General features: G+C 45.0%; 1 protein-coding gene across 5 annotated transcripts in view; it reads left to right on the forward strand.

The window, feature by feature from the left end:
• The window catches only part of ppp2r3a (protein phosphatase 2, regulatory subunit B'', alpha), a 63,268-nt gene that overhangs the window by 33,290 nt on the left and 9,851 nt on the right, over positions 1-20,127 (forward strand). For 4 of the 5 annotated variants that reach the window (XM_056392921.1, XM_056392922.1, XM_056392923.1 and 1 more), the window contains exon 2: positions 2,510-6,094. In XM_056392921.1, coding sequence (XP_056248896.1) covers positions 3,332-6,094 — 2,763 coding nt within the window. In that variant the 5' untranslated portion in view covers positions 2,510-3,331. Of the gene's footprint in view, positions 1-2,509; positions 6,095-19,173; positions 19,855-20,127 lie in introns of those variants that run through there. The other variant, XM_056392925.1, reaches the window with a different exon arrangement.

Consider the following 20,127-nt stretch of genomic DNA (forward strand, 5'->3'; position numbering starts at 1 on the left):
ACCTCCGCAAATTCTTAGCTAACTCGCCCATAAATAACTGAGCTGCCACTAAATCAGGCCAAAGCTTGAAAACACACCACAGAACATGTGTGTATGTATGCGTGCGCGCGTGTGTGTGTGTGAGCGCGCTTACCAGTGAATCATCTCTTTCTGAATTATGTGCCAGTGAGGCATGTGCAGGCATTCACGGGTGGGTGTAGGCACGTGCGCGTGTGTGTGTGTGTGTGGAAGTTGTTCAGTGTTATAAACACCAGTGGAGTTTGTTTACATGCTCAGTATCACTTTGGGGAAGCTGTCGTTTACCAAGATATACACACGGACATTAAGTGTGTGCGTGCAGCATGGTGAAAGGAGTGTGAGTGGGCATGTTTGCGTGTGTGTGTGTGTGTCTGATTGCCATCCTATAGTAGTCTATTTCTAACTGACTGTCGAGATTTCAACTGCAGCTTGCCAGGAAGTGTAATTTCCTGCTCAAGAGACTGATTCAGCAGCATCCAGCTGTTATGTGTGTGTGTGTGTGTGTGTGTGTGTGTGTGTGTGTGTGTGTGTGTGTGTGTGTGGAGAGAAAGGAGAAAGAAAGTGAGACAGAGACGAGGTGACCGCCTGTTTTTTCCATACAAAGTCTTAATAGTTGTTTTTCCAGGTGCCACAAACCCCCCTCCTCACCTTGCCAGAACCCCCCCCCTTCCCATGAGCCCACCAATCATTCCTCCCCCTCTCTACCCAGTTGCTCTTTTTCACACTTTTAAGTAGGAAACTCCGGCTCCATAATTCTCCTGAGAATCCCGAACAGATCAGATGATAACTTGTTATCACCTCTCAATGTTGTTTTTTCTTCCCGTGCTTATTCTGAAAATCCTGCATCCCACAGGTACACAGTCCTGATCTTATATCAACTAATCAGCCGTGTGTCTGTGTTTGAGTGACAGCAGGGTTTTCATGAATGCTTGAAAAATATGAAAATTTAAAAAAAAAAAATCTATTATTTGAATATAAAACCATGGCTTCTTCTATATGTTTCAGTTCTATGTAGTTCCAAATTCGCAGTCTTACATTTGGATTTCTGAAAGTATGCAGTATGTTTGTATAGTTGGGATTAGGATGGAGCTTAGATTGCATGAGTGCGGTTGTGGCTATAGTGGTGCTGTCTCACCGCAGCATTACAGTTAATATATGTATGTGCAGTACGAATGGGCATGCATGTGTGGGAGGGCCAGAGGAATGTGTTGCCTCTGTGAAGGAGGAGGGAAAACAGAGGAAGACGGAGAGAGAAAGTGACTATGACACAAAGGCATCTAAAACTAATTGATAGAGGGGGAGAGAGATATACAGCGACAGAGAGGCATAAAAGAGAAAAAAAAAAAAGAATGAAAGAACTCACTGTTTTACGTGGCCTTTAAATTATTTTCTTGCTTGCAGGTTTACTGCACACTGTGTTTACCTTCTTGTCAGGCTCTGTGAGTGCCTGGTATGTGGCGTGTTACTGGTATTTACTTGTTGCTTAACTTATTTTACTGCACAGAAATGTCTCTCTAATATGAACTCTCAGCAGTCAATGTTTATCTAGCTGATTTTGAAAAATCCAAAATATGAAAAAAAAAATTGAAATCTGTACAGTAAGTGTCAGTTGTAACTTTTAGCTCAGTGTGTAGGTCCAAAAGTCAGATTTTATTGCCCTGTGAGGAGCATTTGTCCTATTATAGCTTATAATAAAGTTCAAGGCAGCTCTTTGTTACACACTGCACAGTGTTTGGAACAGCTGAAGGTCACACTATGACCTCTACTTCACAACTTTAGTCATGTTTGGCTGTGTGTCTGTCTTTTTGTCTTCGTATGTGCTTGTTTCAGCCTTTTTGTTTCCTCTGCAGCACTGGACGTTGAAAAGAATAGACTCAAACACAACAGTAATTAAAATTACATTTTTAATGTCGTAACAAACATATAGGAGTTGCAGTACCAAGGGGAAAAAAAAAACAGGAATGGAAATGTGAAAACAACAGGTGTTTTCTCTTTCCACCACACCTGCCTCTCTTTTACTGAGTGGTGATTTCTCAGCGGGGTTAGAGAAAACTCTTTGTAGCTCTGCTGTGACAGCGAAAGAGGGAGTCTTTTCTTTAGCCTGTTTAACCGCGCACACTTCTACGTCTCTCCTCCTCCCTTCCTTTCTGTCTTTGTGGTTTTGAGGTAGATGTGGTGGGAAGCTACATGCAGTTTGCAGCTTTTTTTTTTTTTTTTTGACGACAAAGAGTCTAAAGCATCGTATCAACTGACATCTGGATGATAGCTGGAGGGGGCACACACACACACACACACACACACACACACACACACACACACACACACACACACACACAGCTCTATATTGATGTACACATTTGCACGCTCAACACTCACATTCACAAGTATCCACTTCTTGGTGACTGTCTTAATGATTTACTCTCTCTTCCTCTGGTTTCCCTTTCTCTCATTCTCACCCTCTCTCCTCCCTCCCTCCCTTTCTGACTCGCAGGTGGTGCCCTCCTGTCAGACACACGCACTCCCCCTGACACATGGTTGACAGTAGGAGACGGAAGGGGCGAGAGGGAGTACGGGAGTGACGGAGATCCAGACAAACACTCGCAGAGAGGAGGAGGAGGAAGCCGGCCATCTGTGGTTGGTCCCCTGCTATTCTGCAGCTGTGTCCGTTTTCATCTCCTTAAGGACAAAAAAAAAAAAAAAAGCGAAGAAATCAGAGCGAGATAAGGGGGTTCTTCCTACGTCTCATTGCCCAGAGGAAGAGGGGCAATGTTAAGGCCTCACTGGCCTTGGATTAAGCCTCTGGGCCTGCTTCTTTTGAGGGATGGGTGATACCCCAGCTGGATCTTCCACTGTCACTGTCCTGCATGGCTATCATTAGTGGCTAATGAGCTGCTGCTAGAGAGGAAACGGAGAAGGTGCCTGTGGAGAGAGGAGGAACCTTACAGCTGTTATTAAGAGGCCCGGCGATCTCCGACAAGGAGTTCTTTTCCTCTGCAAGAGAGTGGAATCCTTTTTAAAGCTTTTGCGGTTGCAAGCATGGCAGAATATCGACTCTGGAAGTCATAGTTATAGACATTTCTTTTCAAGTGTTGATGGCCGTTTTATGCCTTTTGAAAATTGTCATCATGCAGTTGAAAGACATTATTTTTCAGGGTTATGGTATTTGGACATAAACAGTTTTTTCCTCTCAAGCGAAGGAGTCTCAGCAAAAACTCTATAATCATTATCATTTATTTTGTAAACGTTTTATTGTTTTTGCTTTACACTTTCATATTATTTTGACCTTCCTATGCCCTGAAGCACGCTGGTCATCATGGCAGCAGCCTATCGCGTAGTGGTGAGCAGTGTGAGCTGCTACAACAGCGTGGTAGTGGACCGGCGAACTCACTCCCATGCTGTGCACTACTGCTCGGGGCCATGTGGGGCGCTGTCCCAGGGTCTGGACTGTACTGTCGCGCACCGCGGCACCTGCTCCGAGCTGCTTGTCGCACCAGACCCCGTTTACACTGACACGAACAGCTCACTCATACACTCCCGTAACATGATCACTCAGCAGCTTCCTAACCATTGTAAAATTAGTGTTGCCATGGATACTAGTTATAATGGTGGTCTAGAAAGGGCGGGCAGCAGTGGGAATCTGTCCGTAGGGGAAGACAGCCCCACGTGGCGAGGTAAGAAGACCCCAAGTTGCGGAGGATCGACTGGGAACCTGAGCTCTTCTAGCAGTCTAAAGGACATAACTGAAGAGGCCATCAACCTGGCCAGTGGTAAGCTCAAAGAGTTTTCTTTCGACAAGCTCCGCCTCTCCTCCTCCAGCCACGTCACCTTCCGGAAAGGTCGTAAAGTCCGTCCCGACTCTTTTAGCCGACGCTCCACTGACCTGGAGATCATCTACGGTCACTTCAGCTCTAACATCACCACTAATGGAACGACTAATGGCATGACGAATGGCACGGCTACTTCTAATGATGAGAACATGCCGCCGTTTGTGCTGGGGAAAGGGGCAGGGCTGGAGGAGACAAAGCTAAAGGGCAACTCGGGCACCTTGTCAGCCATCACCAAAGTGGGTGGCGGCTCGACAAGCAGCCTAACAAGCATCAGCTCATTAGACCAAAGTCTGAACACGGTGGCCTCCCTGTACCGCAGCACCCTGGGGGATGAGAACCTGATTGCCCGTTTGCTGGAGAAGACACGAGCGGAGGCAGGCAGCGGGGGAGCAGGCGGGGAGGACATCCGTGCCTGCCTTGACATCCTGCTTAAATGTTCTGAAGACCTTAAAAAATGCACTGACATCATCAAGCAGTGCATCAAACGCAAAGCCGGTGGAGGCACGGAGGATGGAGGCGCCAGTCCTGACAGCGTGTATCGGGCTGTGATGACCCGACTCAGCTCCTATCTGAAAAGACTTCCCCTGGAGTTGGAAGGGATTGGAAGCCTGGGAGGCAGTGGGCAGGGTGCACCCGGAAGCGGGCACAGTGATTTGGCTGAGCTGGTCAACACTCTTCACTCCATCCAACAGGGACCTTACTCTCCAATATTTGGCAATGAGCAACCTCCTCGCTACGAGGATGTGGTGCAGTCCCCTCCCATCCCAAAGACTCTTCCTCACTCTGCATCTTCTACTCTCTCCTCTGTTTCATCCTCCTCTTCTTTGAAATCAGACTCCATCCATAATATACCAGCCCAAAGCTCCCCATCCAGAACCAGTTCCCTCACCAATGGACTACAGCATCCACATTCTTCTTCTATCACACAACACACACTCTCTCCCTCGTCTATCACCTGCTCTCCATCCGGCTCCTCTCCATCACAGTCTCCCTCCCCTCTTCGCACTTCCCCGACCCCACCGTACACACACACTCCTCCGGCGTCCCCTATGGAGGCTCTTTATATTGAGGAGGAGGAAGCAGATGTGGGCAAGGCACCAGAACAAATCTCACAACAGACACTCACTCCAAGCAGAGGGGTAAACACTATCCACAACAAAAACGGGACTGTGTTAAGTCAGCACATGCACCTATCCCAAGCACACACACTTCATAACTCTTCACATGCGTCGCCAGCCAGCACTGGCTACAGCCCCACTTGGCCTTCCTCTGCCTCGCTAACAGTCTCAGCACCCAAGGCTGTCTCACACAGGAATGATGACATCGACAAGCTGCTGATGGACTTGGAGAATCTGTCTCAGAGTATGAGCCACCCCAGAAACACTGAGCCTCCACTTCCAGCCAAGACCAGGAAGAGGGAGGGGGGCCAGGGGATCACCCCCAAAGAGGCCCTCACCCAGCCCAAAATGGCCCACTTCCAAGTCCAGAAGCCAGCTAGCCACATAGCCATGAATGGCCCTAGCTCCAGGACTCCCCCGAGTCTGACTCCTCCCCAGGGAGAGAACAGTGAAGCTTCGTTAGGAGAGGAGGAGGATGGGGCCCTTCTGCTGAGGATCCTGGAGAGCATCGAGAGTTTTGCACAGGAGCTGGTAGATTCTGGGGCAGGAAGCTCAGGGAGCGCTGAGCGGAAATGTGGGAAGGAGCGGGAGGTGATGAGGCTCCTGCAGGATACACTGGCCACCACCGGCAGGGCTGATACCCCTCTGGAGAGCACAAACCCGCCAGCTGCTGCTCCCGCTGCTCCACCCATGCACATAAACACAGCCCCGGCCATACCAAACCACTCCCTTGCAAACACACTTACAGTTTCACCTGCGCCCACACCTATACCTGCAACACCCGAGGCTGTGTGCAATGCCACATCCGAACCTGCACCTAAACCAACACCTGACGTGGCCCCCAAACCTCTGCCCACACCCGTACCCGAGCCTACAACTGAAGTTACGGATGAAGTTACAGAAGCCTCTGCAGGTGACACCCCTGCTCCTGCACCACCTGCACCTGCAACGTCGCATTCCACCGCACATTCAGCCGACCTTACACCCGTGGCCGCGCCTGAAGCCCCGGCCGCTGTTGCCACCCCAGCCGCAGTAGCTGCAAGAGACGCTGCCGTTGCTGTCGGCGACCCTGCTGCTGTGCGAGACACTGGATCAACTCTACTCATCCAGCAGACTCCAGAGGTGATCCGAGTAAGTCACACACACACACACACACACACACACACACACACACACACACACACCTAAAAATGACAAAAGCACAAGCTCTGTTTGATATTATGTATTAAGGTAGTAATCAAAGCATATTAAGGTAATATTAATCAAATGTCACTTTTGCTGTAATTTAGATGCATTCATGGTTTAACAGTAAATAGACAGTCTGAGAGAGAATAAGTGACACAGACTGACTGACAGCACGAGACTGACAATAGACAATTTGAAAGACAGCCTCTATTGCTTCCAGTGGATGTTGACACAACAGCGCCGATGGGCCGTGATGAATAGTATTCATCAACACGCCGATACAGGTTCCCTATCTGTGCTTGAATAAAAAACAAAGAGAAAAGGCTGGTGCCCTGAATCATGGAACAGAACAGAACAGCTAGTTAGGAGTGGCTCTCTGTTGACTTTTCCTGCTTTCTAACTTGTGTTTTGTACCGTGAGTGTGTGTGTGTGTGTGTGTGTGTGTGTGTGTGTGTGCAGGCATCTGTGTTGTGTGTATTGGCTCTCCTTTCCTCCCGGGGGAATATTTAAAGGTAATTTAGGGTTGTGCTACGGGAGGGGGAGCATGAGTTCCTGTGTGCTTGTGTGTGCAAGGTAATGACGATGCAGTGAATAAACACAGAAAGGGGGGGTTACCTCAGTCTGTCTGTGATGTGGGTGTTCAACAGCACATTGTGGATTTAGATAATTATGCATGACACACATTAACACCGACTCAGAGTATCAAATCATTAGTTGTCAGGTTTTCCCCCTCTCCCTCTCTCGCTCCACTTTCTTTTTTTTCTCACTAATTTGCTTATTTTTTGTTCTCCCTCCATCCCTCCTTCTCCCAACCACTCTCCTGCTGCTGTTTGTGTGTGTGTGTGTGTGTGTCTGTGTGTTTATTTACTGAGCTGTGTAACCTTATGCCCTGCTGATATGTAGGGCACCTATTTATGAGGTTACCATGGTAGCTGCAATAGTCAGAACAGAACAGCCAGCACCCAAACACATCATTACACAATCTCATTCCTCCTCCGTTCTCTGACTGCCTATCCATCCTTCCTTCCTCTTTTTTATTTGTTTTTCTGCTCCTCTGCCTCCACATCTCCTCTAATCTCTTGCCATCCCTGCATCTTCTATTCTTTCCCTCCAGTTTTTTCTTTTCTTTGTTTTCGTCCATGTGGGTCATTTTGTTTTTTTCTTCTCTGTGTCCTTCTTTCACCTGTGGTCAAGGAGGCGGTCTACGTTGACCACCGCTTCTCCTTCTGCCCTGTGATTGGCTGCTTTGTTATTTTGGGAGCAGGAAATAGCAGTTGTTGCTGTGTGGAAGGCAGAGCAACCCAATGAGAGGTGCTGATTGGAGCACAGCGGGAGGGTGGTTGAAGGGCGGGGTGAGGTGGGGTTGGGGTTCGGGAGAGTGGGGGTGGGTGTCTGTTGGCACACTGAGTGTTAACGGTATCGTTACCCTCTACCCCTGGCAGAGTTAGGTGTGAGGGAGACCTAAATCTGTCCACCTCTCTGTACTATGGCATCCTGCTAACAGACGCACTGTCGCCACAGTGTAAATGGACCTGCATGTGTGTGTGTCGGTGTGTGAGGTTGTGCGTGTTTGTTTGCGTGTTGTGTGTGTGCATCCAGGCTTTCTTACATGTCCAGATGTTCATGCATACGTGCGCATTCACACGTGTTCATGCACATGTGTGTGCATATGGGCATATTCATATGAATCCCAGTTGGTGAACGTGTGCGTTTGATCAAGCATGTATGTGTGTGTCTGTCTGTTGGCCTGAGGGTAAGTTGACCCAGTGCTACTGTGGGTCACAGCTGAGTTTGGGAATAGCTCTCTGACACCCAATACCAACTCTGGCACTCTGGGAATTATGCTAATATTCCTCAGCGCCAACCCCGCCCCTCTGCCTCAGTCACACATTAAACTGCCAATCAAACTGTAAACAAGGCAAGCCCCCCCTCTCGCACAAGTGAGAAAATGCCCATGCGCTCACACACAGCTACTTACACGCTCCACCTTGGAGATTTGTAGCCCTGTTTCACTTGGCACTGCCTTGGCTTTGATGGGAAGTTCTGTTAAGCCCTCTGGGATGTCACTGGCCTCAGGCAGTAGCATCCTTATTTGTGTATATGTCTGTGTGCACGTGTGTATATGTATGTGTGTGTGTGCGTGCGCAAACAAGTGCACGCATGTTTATTGTTGATTCTGCTGCTGACAGACTAATACAGGGCTTTCTGCACCTGTCAAGGCAGACCCATTAATCTCCGTGGAGACAAGGAAGCCAGCTGATATAAATCAGAGGAGTGGCCACAACAGTCAAACTCAGAGCAGGCAAACGTGGCAGTAGTGATGCTGAGAGCGGAGTCGACTAAATCCGTTCGTGGTACTTCAGGTCAACAGCCTTCCACTGACACTTGGTCTCTCTCTCTCTTTCCTCCCTCTCTCTCTCTCTGTGTCTCTCTCTCTCTCTCTCTCTCTCTCTCTCTCTCTCAGTTTTTGGGGAATATGAGACAAGAAATTTGACCTGAATGTTTTTGTTTCTCAGGGTTGTTTCAGTGCAGCTGATGGTGACATGATTTACAGACACACGTACGCTCCTGGCTGCATCCAGAGCTGACATTCTGATGGCTTAATTAACTCACTGCTGATTTGAGTGTTTTTGCCAACTGGTGTGGTCGTGTTGCTAGGTTTGAATAGCACTGGTCAGTAAAGGCAGGGTTTCCCTCGTGGAAATAGATGAGGAGGTGGTACAGCTTCACTCTTTACTTTGTCCAAACCTGGCTCTGGGACACAGTTGGGACATTCTCTGCAGAGAAATGAACTCTGCTTGTCTTGTAACTAGTAACAAATCTACTGATGGATTGAAAGATGTTTTATAGTCAAGAAGAATGCAACACTTGAAGTGACAGGAACAATAATCAGACTTTTCTCAGGTGTTGTTGAGCCCATTTCAGTAAAATAGAAATATATTTACTGTTACAAAGTATAGTGTCAACCATGTAATCTGGCTGGTCAGAGAAGGTTTACTATCCTGATCATTTCTAGGAAGCACTGGTACTAAAAGTAGGATTAGTTTGTGGATTATGCCTGTGTTTCATAGTAACACGGGTCAACATATCCGCAAATGAAAATAGAAGTCCTCTCCTAGTAACAGCTTTCATGAAAGCATTCAGGAGATGCAGTAAGTGCCACTCAAGGGCAATTTTTCATCTTATTGTTGATCTCTTTCTGAGCTTTCCTGGTCACATTTTTCTAGCCAGCTGAGAGAAGTGAACTGCTGACCTTTAAGACAGAAGCCTGATACTTTTTTTGGCACAGAAAGCCTTGAAGTAAAGGGGGATAGAAGGGGCGATAAAGAAAAGTGTGGAGATAGAAAGGAAATAGCAGGAGGACAGGAAAGCCAAATGAATGGATGTCTGTGCAAGACAGCAGGAGAGAGAAAGTTTTTTTGTTACCCGAGAAGTTGGCTCAGAGAAAAGAGGAATTCAAGGGAGTTGGGGAAGGAGAGGAGCAGGCAAAGAGAAAGAACTGAGATAAGAAAGAGACTCATGGTGCAGGGGGTAGTGGGTGGGGTTAAGGTGGGGGGGGGGGGGTCCTGCAGCTTACAGTTGTTGACTCTGGGTCAAGAGAGGATGACATCATTCCTCTGCTACTTCCACAGGAAATAAGGTCACAGCAGGAACCTCGGCCAAGCACGGAGAGACGCCCGTTTCAACTTAGGTGCACAAGCACACATTTATGCATTCATTTACACACACACACACACACACACACACACACACACACACACACACACATACACACACACACACACACACACACACACACACACACACACACACACACACACACACACACAGACACACACACACAATGCACTCCCAGACAGGGGCTGGTGTTGCTATGTGTGAGAGGAGTTTTCCAATGCAGTTCATACCATCCAAGAGGTTATCCTGGACAATGGGTTATTCACCACCCAGCCTTTTTGATATACACACACACACACACACACACACACACACACACACAGACACACACAGACACACACGCGCACACACTCAGAAATGGTGGAATTCATTAACTTTACACGTTTGGCTGAGAGATATTTGCACACACACACACACACACACACACACACACACACACAGCACTTTTATGCTATTGACATCATAATTCACCACTCCCAATGCAAACTGGGATATCATCCAACTGCAGTTCCCAGCAGTGTAGTGTGCTCTGTATGTGTGTACACTTGCAAAGATGATTTCATGCACACACACACACACACACACACACACACACACACATATGGAAACCTTACTTTTTTTTTTTACGCAAGTCACTTTTTCATCTGAAGTTTTTAACTCAGCGGGAGTCACTGCTGCGTAACTCCTTGGGCCTCCCTCTGTGTAACCATGGAAACCACCACAACATGTTTATAAGCAGTAGGTATTTGGTGGGACTCCCCTACCCCTGAATATCAGTTGTGCAATCCAATTGGCTGATGGGGGCTCCCTTGCAGAATCATGGGGGAGATGAAATGGAGACTGTGTTGACGTGTGGGTGTGGCAGGCTGTGCGTTTGTGTCTGTGTTTGTGCATGTGTGTGTTTCAGTGTGAAAAGAGTTTCCCAATGTTCTAGAACATCATGACTCGGTAGAAGCTTGGGTGTCAGCCTCACATCCACCCGCCCCCGCCCATTTCCCTACAGTCTGCCAACCCCACCCTCCCCTCTCTCTTTGAACTCACTCTTCTTGACTCAGCTCCACCCAAACTGAGCCGGGGGTTTTATCTGCTGCTAAGATGCTCTCATCAGTTATTTGAAACAAGCATGTCAGGATGAAAATATTTACATGCATGTGTCCTAAATTTAAATGCACAGAAATAACTCTGTCTAAATGAAATGCAAGCTGCAAGATGCTTGTAGTGTTGAAGTAAATACATTTATTTTTCTCATCTTTCTAGAACAAGTAAAACCGAGTTATCACATTTCTTAAAACAACATATTTTTCGCTGTGTAATGCGTCACTAGTGGCAAAGCTGCAAGTTGTTGGTAAGAAATTGCTATGTGAAGCTGTGGTTCCCTCTTTGGTGACAAGCAGATTGTTTCCATCAAACAAACATCTCTGTCAGACGAGGGGATTTCATGAGTTTTGCCCTGGTGTGAGATGAGATTAGAAAGCTGAGGCACACAGGATGAAAGGCAGCAGAAACCAGCATCCTCTGTCACAACCAGACTCACCTGTGATGCTCGAATGTTTGGAGCAGTTCAGACGTGGTAACATTGCAGAGAGCTGCTACCCTCTAGTGACTCTCAGCCCCTACTGTACCGTAAGGTACGGTGTTGACTCACTCCCGTTGTTTGATATGAAGAGGATCCGTAGCTCCATCTACAGGATGATTGCTGAACTACCACCAGTGTCTCAGGATTTCAATCAGAATCAGTTTCATTGTCCAAATAAGTTTTCAAGTGCTTCGAATTCATAAGCTGCTTTTATTGCTTATAATTGATTTTTTAAACACAGGGGAAAAAAAACGTGTGTTGAAATAATGACATGATCTGCCCATGATTGTGACATTATGATGAAATGACTGTTGCTTGGAAAGGGTGATGCAAGATAGTAGTGTACTGGTCGGAATAATACAGTTTCCTGAGAACATATTGCTTGAGATGCGTGTTAAATGGATGTTAATATGATGTATTTTCTTCTAAATGATCTGTTGGGTAGGATCATGACTTACGCAACAGGTGCCCCCCCTTTTTTAGTATGTACCCACTTTTTCTGCACCATGCTTCAATGCCACCTGACCATCTCCTCCAAAGATTTGTTATTAATATCACGGGGCTGCAGCAAAATGCTAATGCCTTGTGCAGTGGCTACTTATTAATGCTGACACATTTCTCCCTCCTAACATTCCTGTCTATCTTTACTCTTCTATCTAAAAAAAGACAGGAAACAGGAGCTGATATGCTCTGCCATTGGCCGTGTAGAGTCTCTTACTGCACTCTAGTGCCGGCTCTGTCACTGCAGCTTCAGGCTGAGGCCCGTCACTATTGCTGATGTAGGATTAGCTCACTCAGTCTAAATCCTAAAATAGCCATGAAAAGGTAATGCAAAACTTTCCCTGATAGTCATGTATATAAATATGAAATGCCAAGCTGGCCAATGGAAGCCTCGGAATGTGTTGTTATTAAACAGTAATTGTTCACAGGCTGCTCTTCCCTCTGAGGGAGATGATTCACTGGGTATTTTTTCTGGTGATGTAGCTGGTCATCCCTCCCAGAAATAGACAGTAAAGTGATACAATAAGTAAAAATTTCTATAAATGTTCTCCGAGCAAGAAGCCACTCCTCCTGCGGTTATTGAGACAGCTCCTTATGGCCTTAAAATGTAAGGTTAATGTTTTATGATTTTATGTGATGCAGTTATTTTATTTGAATGACTTTTATGTACATGACTATGTGTGACTTTTGTGTCACAAACTTTTATGAATTCAAATTCGATGGAGTTAGTTTGTCTGTTTTGAATATAGTTATTTGAAAATAATGAGTTTAAGTGATGTTTACTGTTCGTAATGTATAGTCATCTCATATTCAGTGTTATTCGTGATGCTATTTAACTGTAAAGTATCTTTTGCGCAGCCATTTTTCTGCCCTCACTATAATCTCTCTACAAGAAAAGAAATGACTCCCCACCAAAAAGCACACTGCATTGTACAAAAGTAAAAAAAAAAAAAAGAAAAAGAAGCCATTCTGATTGTGGCTACATGATTCAAAACAGGACACTTCCAATAAAGCTTGATGACAGCAGTTGGTCTCTGAAGTCTTTATAGGAAGTAATTGGGAAAGTGTGAAAACATATTTGGATAAAACACAACAATGGTAGCAATCAGAGAAACAACAGACAAGAGTTACACCAAAGTGTTTTTAAAAAAAGAATTAGTACAGTGTGAAGAAAAGTGATTCACAATACTGTCAAATTAGTTCCACTCTCCCTCATGAAAGGAATAAACAACGTGTCACAAGTCAAAGAACAATATTAAAGGAAAAGTTCAACATTTTGGGAAATATACTTATTTGCTTTCTTTGCAGATTGTGAGATAAAATTAGCATGTTTATATAGTAAATCTAAGTCTAAGCCAGCAGCTAGTTAGCTTAGCTTAGCATAAAGACTGGAGACAGCAAGAAAAGCTCTCTTTTTACTAATTTTACTAATTAATGCAGTATATCTTGTTTGTTTCATCTGTCATCTGTCAACAAATGTGTAAAAACAACAAATTGCCCTTTACATTGAATTATGTGCGTATTATGTGTGGACTCCCACTTCTGGACTACTGCAAAATGATAAACTGTCATTTCTTTGGAAATGGATGGAGCCAGGCTAGCTGTGCCCCCCTGTTTCCAGTCTTTATGCTATGCTAAGCTAACTGGCTGCTGGCTGTAGCCTTGTATGGACAGATATGAGAGTGGTAAGGACCTTCTCATCCAACTCTCTTCCAGAAATAACCGTAATTCCCAAAACCTTGAACTATTCCTTTAAGTCCCCATAGGAAATATGGCACAGTACACGTTCCATAAAAGTAAAAATAAAAACCGTACGGGCAAGACCTGTTTTATTTGAAACGTGCCTTGAGATAACTTCTGTTTTGATCTGGCGCTATATTAATAAAGATTGACTCGACTTGACTTAATATGTATCAATAGTTAGTCCCACAGTAATTCAGCAGTTGCATGAATGTTGTATTACCATAACATTAGCCTCAGATAGCAAGTTTGGTTAGTTTGGCTAGTTTTGTTAGCACTTAATAGTATGAAATTGTGCTAGTAGCAGTGGCAGTAGTAGATGTACATTGATAATGATTAGTAAAGTAAGTGTCTGAAATCTCAGTCTACTGTTCAATATAGAGTAATATATTGGGTGTCCACTGTGAGTGAACAACAGAGGGATTTTGGACATGGCCTTGCTTATTATTCTCTGTATTGGTCTCAAATCCAATACAGAGGTTCAGTGGTTGATCAAAAAAAAAAAAAATAGTACTGTTGGCTGCTGTGGTACCTGAGCCTGCGACAGCATCTGCTTCCACCCAGACAGCCCCAGCAGCTGTGTTTTTAACTGTTCCCATGTTGTCCTCCTCTGATTCGGATGTGAGGTAGACCATGGCCAGCAGTGATTCACTTCATCTATCACGGAAGCAGCACCCAGTTTAAAGAGGAGGATCCCAAGGCAACTTTGTGTAACTGTCTGTGTTCATCTGCATGTGTGTGTATGTGTGTGTGTGTGTGCGTGCGTGCGTGCGTGCGCGCATGTGCGTGTCCTTCTTGAGAGGAAGTGAGACTGGGAATAAAGAATAGAGCAGAGATGTGAATTGCGTTTCCTGCTGTTGGCACGGTAACCCTGGGAGCATTCCACCAACCACTCAATCCAGGGAAAGGGTTATTGCCATAGAGATGGCATTTGGCAGGCCTGGTCTAAAGTGTGTGTGTGTGTGTGTGTGTGTGTGTGTGTGTGTGTGTGTGTGTGTGTGTATATAATCACAAAGATGGGGAGGGTGGGTAGCTTTTTTTCATGTGATGTCAGGTTCAAGTTTAAACTTTGTTTGTCCCAGTGGGCAGTTGGTCCGACTGAAAGTTTTAAAAATAACATCACATAAAAATATAAGGCTGACATGTGTAACAACATGCACTTGCCAATGCAGTAATGATTGCAGTGATCTTGTTATTAAAAAAAGTTTGTAAACCTATAGAATTAGTGCGAACTGAATAATTTAACATTAAGCTTGTTCAAAGGGTCAAAAATCATGTTTTGAAAGATATTTTTTCAATGTAGTTATAAATCACCATTCACATTTCAATATATCTGTGACTTTGTATCATAGAAAGTTTGTAAAACAGGAAATCAAACAATAAATGATAGTAACAAGTTTACGGTTATTGATCCGTCCATTTAAATGCCTGATCATATAACTCCCTGATCTACTCTGGTTTTCAAGCATCTTTCCCAACCGTGTGTGTGTGTGTTGTCACGTGTGCGTCCATATGTGTGTGAAGTCTGCCCAGTGCCTGAAGCAGGAATAAACATGAAATCGTGTTGCTATATTTAAACAGATAATTTTACACACGGCACACAGCCAGTTTCACAGAGCAGGTGTGTGTGTGCGCATGTGTGTGTGTGTTTAGGAAGTTGTTATGTTCACACTATTTAACTTCTCTGAAAGACTGGAAGACGCAGTTCCTGTTAACTGAATTCACCGAGGCATACGTGTATACACACACACACACACACACACACACATACTACTCACTCACACAAATGATATGCCGTGACAAATTAGACACATGTATCGATGCTTGTGTGCTAATTAAATCCTTTAGAAGGGCATTTGTGCATGACCAATGTGTATTTAACAGTTCGATGAAGGCAGCAGTTGTTGGACAGCTGACTCTCTGCCCAAGTCCCTCTGCTCTTCCCATCATGCATCTATTTGATCAATGTTGTGAACGCTGCTGACTCACCTGTTCCTGTAGCGGCGGGGTAGGATTTGGTCTGTGCAGTGGGCGGAGGAAAGAGCTTGCAGACATAACACTCAGCATACACATACACACACCTGTTGCACAGCCCCTTAACCCCCCTTAAATTTCCATTAGCAACTTCTCCCTTCCATACCACAAATCCTTTAACCATAACCTTCTGTCTTTTCTCTGCTTAACTCAGCATCTTAGAGGAATATATTCATTTTGGGGCGATTAACATCTTGTTCATTGTGCCATAGGGCCAAGCAAAGGTCCAATTGTTTGTTTTTTTTCTCCCAGTACTTTAATGCATATATATTACAGGCATATTCATGCATAATTGAATAGTTTTGTTTCCCAACTACGAATCAATATAGCATCAGATAACAGTACGCTAACTTTGTAACTTTGAAACAGTAACTTATATTTAGTTTTTATCTTGTTTTATCAATTTTGTGGCCAACTGGGAGCAGTGGAACAAGCTGTAAACACTACATTGACATATTATTATTATTATCATTATTTTTAGTAGTAGTATACAATTACCTATTTATACCTATTTACATATCCCACAGCTACAGGACAACATAAGCATGCATTTGGTTTAGTGTCTGGTCACCAAATGAATGTTAAGTACAACGTTCTCTCTTCTTTTAGCCCTGCTGTGGTCTCCACTAACTGAGAAACATATCTGGCTCTTTAGCTGCTAAATGCTCCGCTCTCTTCACCAGCCAGTTGGTCAGTGAGTCTGCAACAGTAAAGTTGTAGGTCAAAAAAATAGACAAACAATGGTTGTTATATATTTGGTCGGCCTCAGAGCTGACCAGCATGTCACTGCTTACCTTACGTATATCTATAAGTGGGAACAGTTTGTCCCGCTGGTTGTTTTCATGTCACCAGAGCAGACCTCAGCTACTTTCCCACATATACTATCGTGGCAAAAGTAACTTTAAAGGAGGTGGCTCCCTTCCACCATCCGTACAGTTTCAAAACTTGGTAAATAAACAGTTTTTCATTGAAGTATAAACTGTTTTTGAAACGCTGAAGTAAAGTTTAGCATGAGAATGAAGCGGGCAGGTTTTAGGACCCAGTGGAGACTTTTTGAGAGGGCAGGGTTACACGACTGTCAGTCAGACAGGAAAAGAGCACACAGCTGCCCAATGGCATCTGTTTTGGCTCCCTTTACTTACACACACACACACACACACACACACACACACGCACACACACACACACACACACTTACATGCACACACGTATCTCTTTATACAGAGATTTATGATATCACAAGTGTATCGCTCCAGTTGATGAGGTGGTGCAGAGGAAGTGGTGAGAACTGACTTTAGGTGATCGGACTGAGAACACTAGAGATAAGGGGGGGGGGGTCAGCATGACATGAGAGGCTGGCGAGAAGGCAGTTGTCCACTCCCCAGATTGTGTTCGTTTGTTGATAGACACGAGATACTGATTGTATAATGTTTCCCTGCAGAGGGAAGAAGAAGTGGCCATAACAGAGAGAAGACAATGTGTGTGTGTGTGTGTTGTGTGTGTGTGTGGGGGGGGGGGGTCGGTATGTGACCTTGGCTTCAGTACAGAGTCCAGTTGTTCCAGAGAATTCATTAGGGCGTACAGGGAGCTCAAAGGAGTTACCCTAAAACCCAAGGTTACTGACTTATTTTTCTGGAAAGTTACTCACACACATCCTCAACTTTTCCACACATCCAATGTGAGAAATCTCTGTTATTCATCTGCCGCACGCCATGTTGCAAACACAGTGATGAAATAATACTGAAAAATGGGTCAGAAGGACAAGGCAAGAACAAGCTCTAAGTGTATAGAAAGGTGTGAACATAGTTGTAGTGAAAAACAAGAAAAATATTTAGGATGTAAAAAAACACTGCACCAGCATGAAAGTGACAGGTCCATTCATAATTATAGGAGAAAAAAAAAAAATCACAATTTCAGTTTTCATGGCCCATCGAGTTCTTAGATGACTTCATGAACCCGGGAACTGGAAAATCATTTCCTCAGTTCCTGAAAAGTTTTCATCCAAAGAGCGCAGATGTATTTCTACTTAAATATAGCTCTGTGTTTTATGAGTTACCTTACTCCTGGATCTTAGTGAAGCACTAGATGGCACTAGACTCTCCATTTGTGCTGCTCTGACACACAACCGCAGAGGAATCTGTGTTCACTGCTCCAACAGATTCTGAGAAACTGACGGTTTCCTTTTCGTTGACAGTCGGTGGCAAGCACCGGTGTGTACATATGCGGTACAGTGTGTGCAAACGGTTCTATGGCAGATATTTGGTGTTGTGTCTTCGTCTTGGACGGATTTTAGTATGACCGGTTTAAAATAGGTTTTGCCTGTGTGTCCTGAGGGATCCCCTCTCTCAGTGCACTGCCAGGCTTCAGACTGGCGTGGCCTGGCTGTGAAGGGGCTCTGGCTTGATTTGGCATAGCTGGGAGAAAGGGCAGACTTGGAGCTTCCTGGCAGATGGATGATGTTGTATTGGCAATTCATACTGAAAGCCGATCGTGCTCACTTTTAATTAGCTATTACCATATATGATAATTTGCCAGGGTACACGTATGTTGACATTTTTCCTCTCAAATTTGCTTTATGTGTAAGAATTCAGCCACAACTACATTTATATTTTGTACCAAATTATCAGAAGCATTCAATTCTAATGCTGGTTTTAATGAAAAACATCATTTTAAAGTCTCCTAGTGTTCGTTTCAACTTCTCAAATGTTAGGATTTGCTGCCCTCCCTTCTCTTATGTAATAATTAACTGCATCTCTTGAGGTCTGGGACTGCTAGTGGGATGAAATAAAATAATTTGAAGACATCACCTCAGGCTACAGGACATTGTGATGGGAATTTTCACTTCTTTCTGACATTTCAATTATTCAATTAATTAAGAAAATGTTTGTCAAGTTACTCTGTACTGGAAATAATTATTTGTTGTAGCCCTGTCCGTGGTTGTGATGAGCATTTTAAATATATAGATATATATATAATAATTGTCTGTTGCAGCCATTACCACAAGTTACTTTCCATACACTCATGCATTTTAAAAATATTTATCTTCCAACAACAGGGAATGCTACTTTCAGTTAGTGAGCGAGTCCAGTGGAATTACTGCATGTCAACAGATATAACAACAGGTGCTTTGCTCACTGATTTATCGCTCCATCCCGAATTATCTCTATGATAATATTTCGGCTTACTCGTCCTTATTCATCCACTCACAGTGAAGCACCGACCCGCGCTTCCTGTCCGCTGTAAAATGATTTCAATCAGAGTCACTCTTGAGTTGTAACATCCCACTGTCTAACTTTCGTCAAAGGCAGGGACTGAGCAGGTCCCCGATCCTGCAAAACACTACACACAGATATGCAACATGGCTGAACCCCCTCCCCACCCTCCACCCCTCATGCCCCCCACCCCCCCCACCCCCCACCCTAATGCTCAGGACAGCCGGTTCGCTGCGCGTGTGTGTGTGTTGCCAGACCCCGGCATGGCTCATGTTTCTCCGTGCAGTTTGTCAGAGCCCAGCTTGGAGCGGCAGGCACCAGTGAGACTACACCAAATGCATACATCCAGAGCTGACAGGGGAACACCAGAGGGTTTCTGCCTCAGGTAGGAGCCACCATTTGGGGCTGTGATTTGCCATAAATTGGCGCAGTACCATGGTTCTGCCTCCCGGCCTTCACAGTAGCACGGGCGTCTTAAGGAACATCTCTTTGCACGATACGCTGCTGGATTACGGCTGTATAGGAAACAGTGTTGGGAGCCTGTGCATTCAAGGGGAATCTGGAAGAGAGATTTTGTGATCACCAATGGACATTTTGAGTGAAATCGCCCACATGCTGGATATTCCTTTAGTATCCTAAGGTGTTAGGCCTTTTTTTTTTTTTTTTGGTTTGTGGATATCTGAGCTGTCAGGTGGACTTCTTTACTTCAGCCCGGCTGATTTCCTCTCACTGGTTGTTTGGCTGCTGGGCAAGCTGGTCCATCTGTAATCGCCGTGTCAATAGCCGCACCGGTGGCCGTGTCTGGTGGGGGGTTGCCAGTCTCGGCCCCCACCATGATGATCAAGGAGACGTCGTTACGCCGGGACCCTGACCTGAGGGGAGAGCTGGCCTTTCTAGCCAGGGGGTGTGACTTTGTCCTCCCCTCACGCTTCAAGAAGAGACTCAAGTCCTTCCAGCAGCAACAGGTCAGTCGGTGCAACAGGCAGCAAGGACGGAGTGCAAGTTCGGACTCAATATAAAACAGTTAAGACTCCCACGGAATACACTCAAACTATCCGTAAAAAATACTTGTCTCTTAATGTGTATACCACTCTTAGTGTTCCTCTTTACACTCACAGATAAGCATACACACACCTTCACACATTAAACACACATATACAGTAGATGCAACTTGTTGCTCTCATATGCACAGAGTGACATGCCGGGGACGACAAACTATTCTGAGGCAGATACCAGCA

This window comes from Seriola aureovittata, chromosome 13 (assembly GCF_021018895.1).
Source record: "Seriola aureovittata isolate HTS-2021-v1 ecotype China chromosome 13, ASM2101889v1, whole genome shotgun sequence".
Lineage (NCBI taxonomy): Eukaryota > Metazoa > Chordata > Actinopteri > Carangiformes > Carangidae > Seriola > Seriola aureovittata.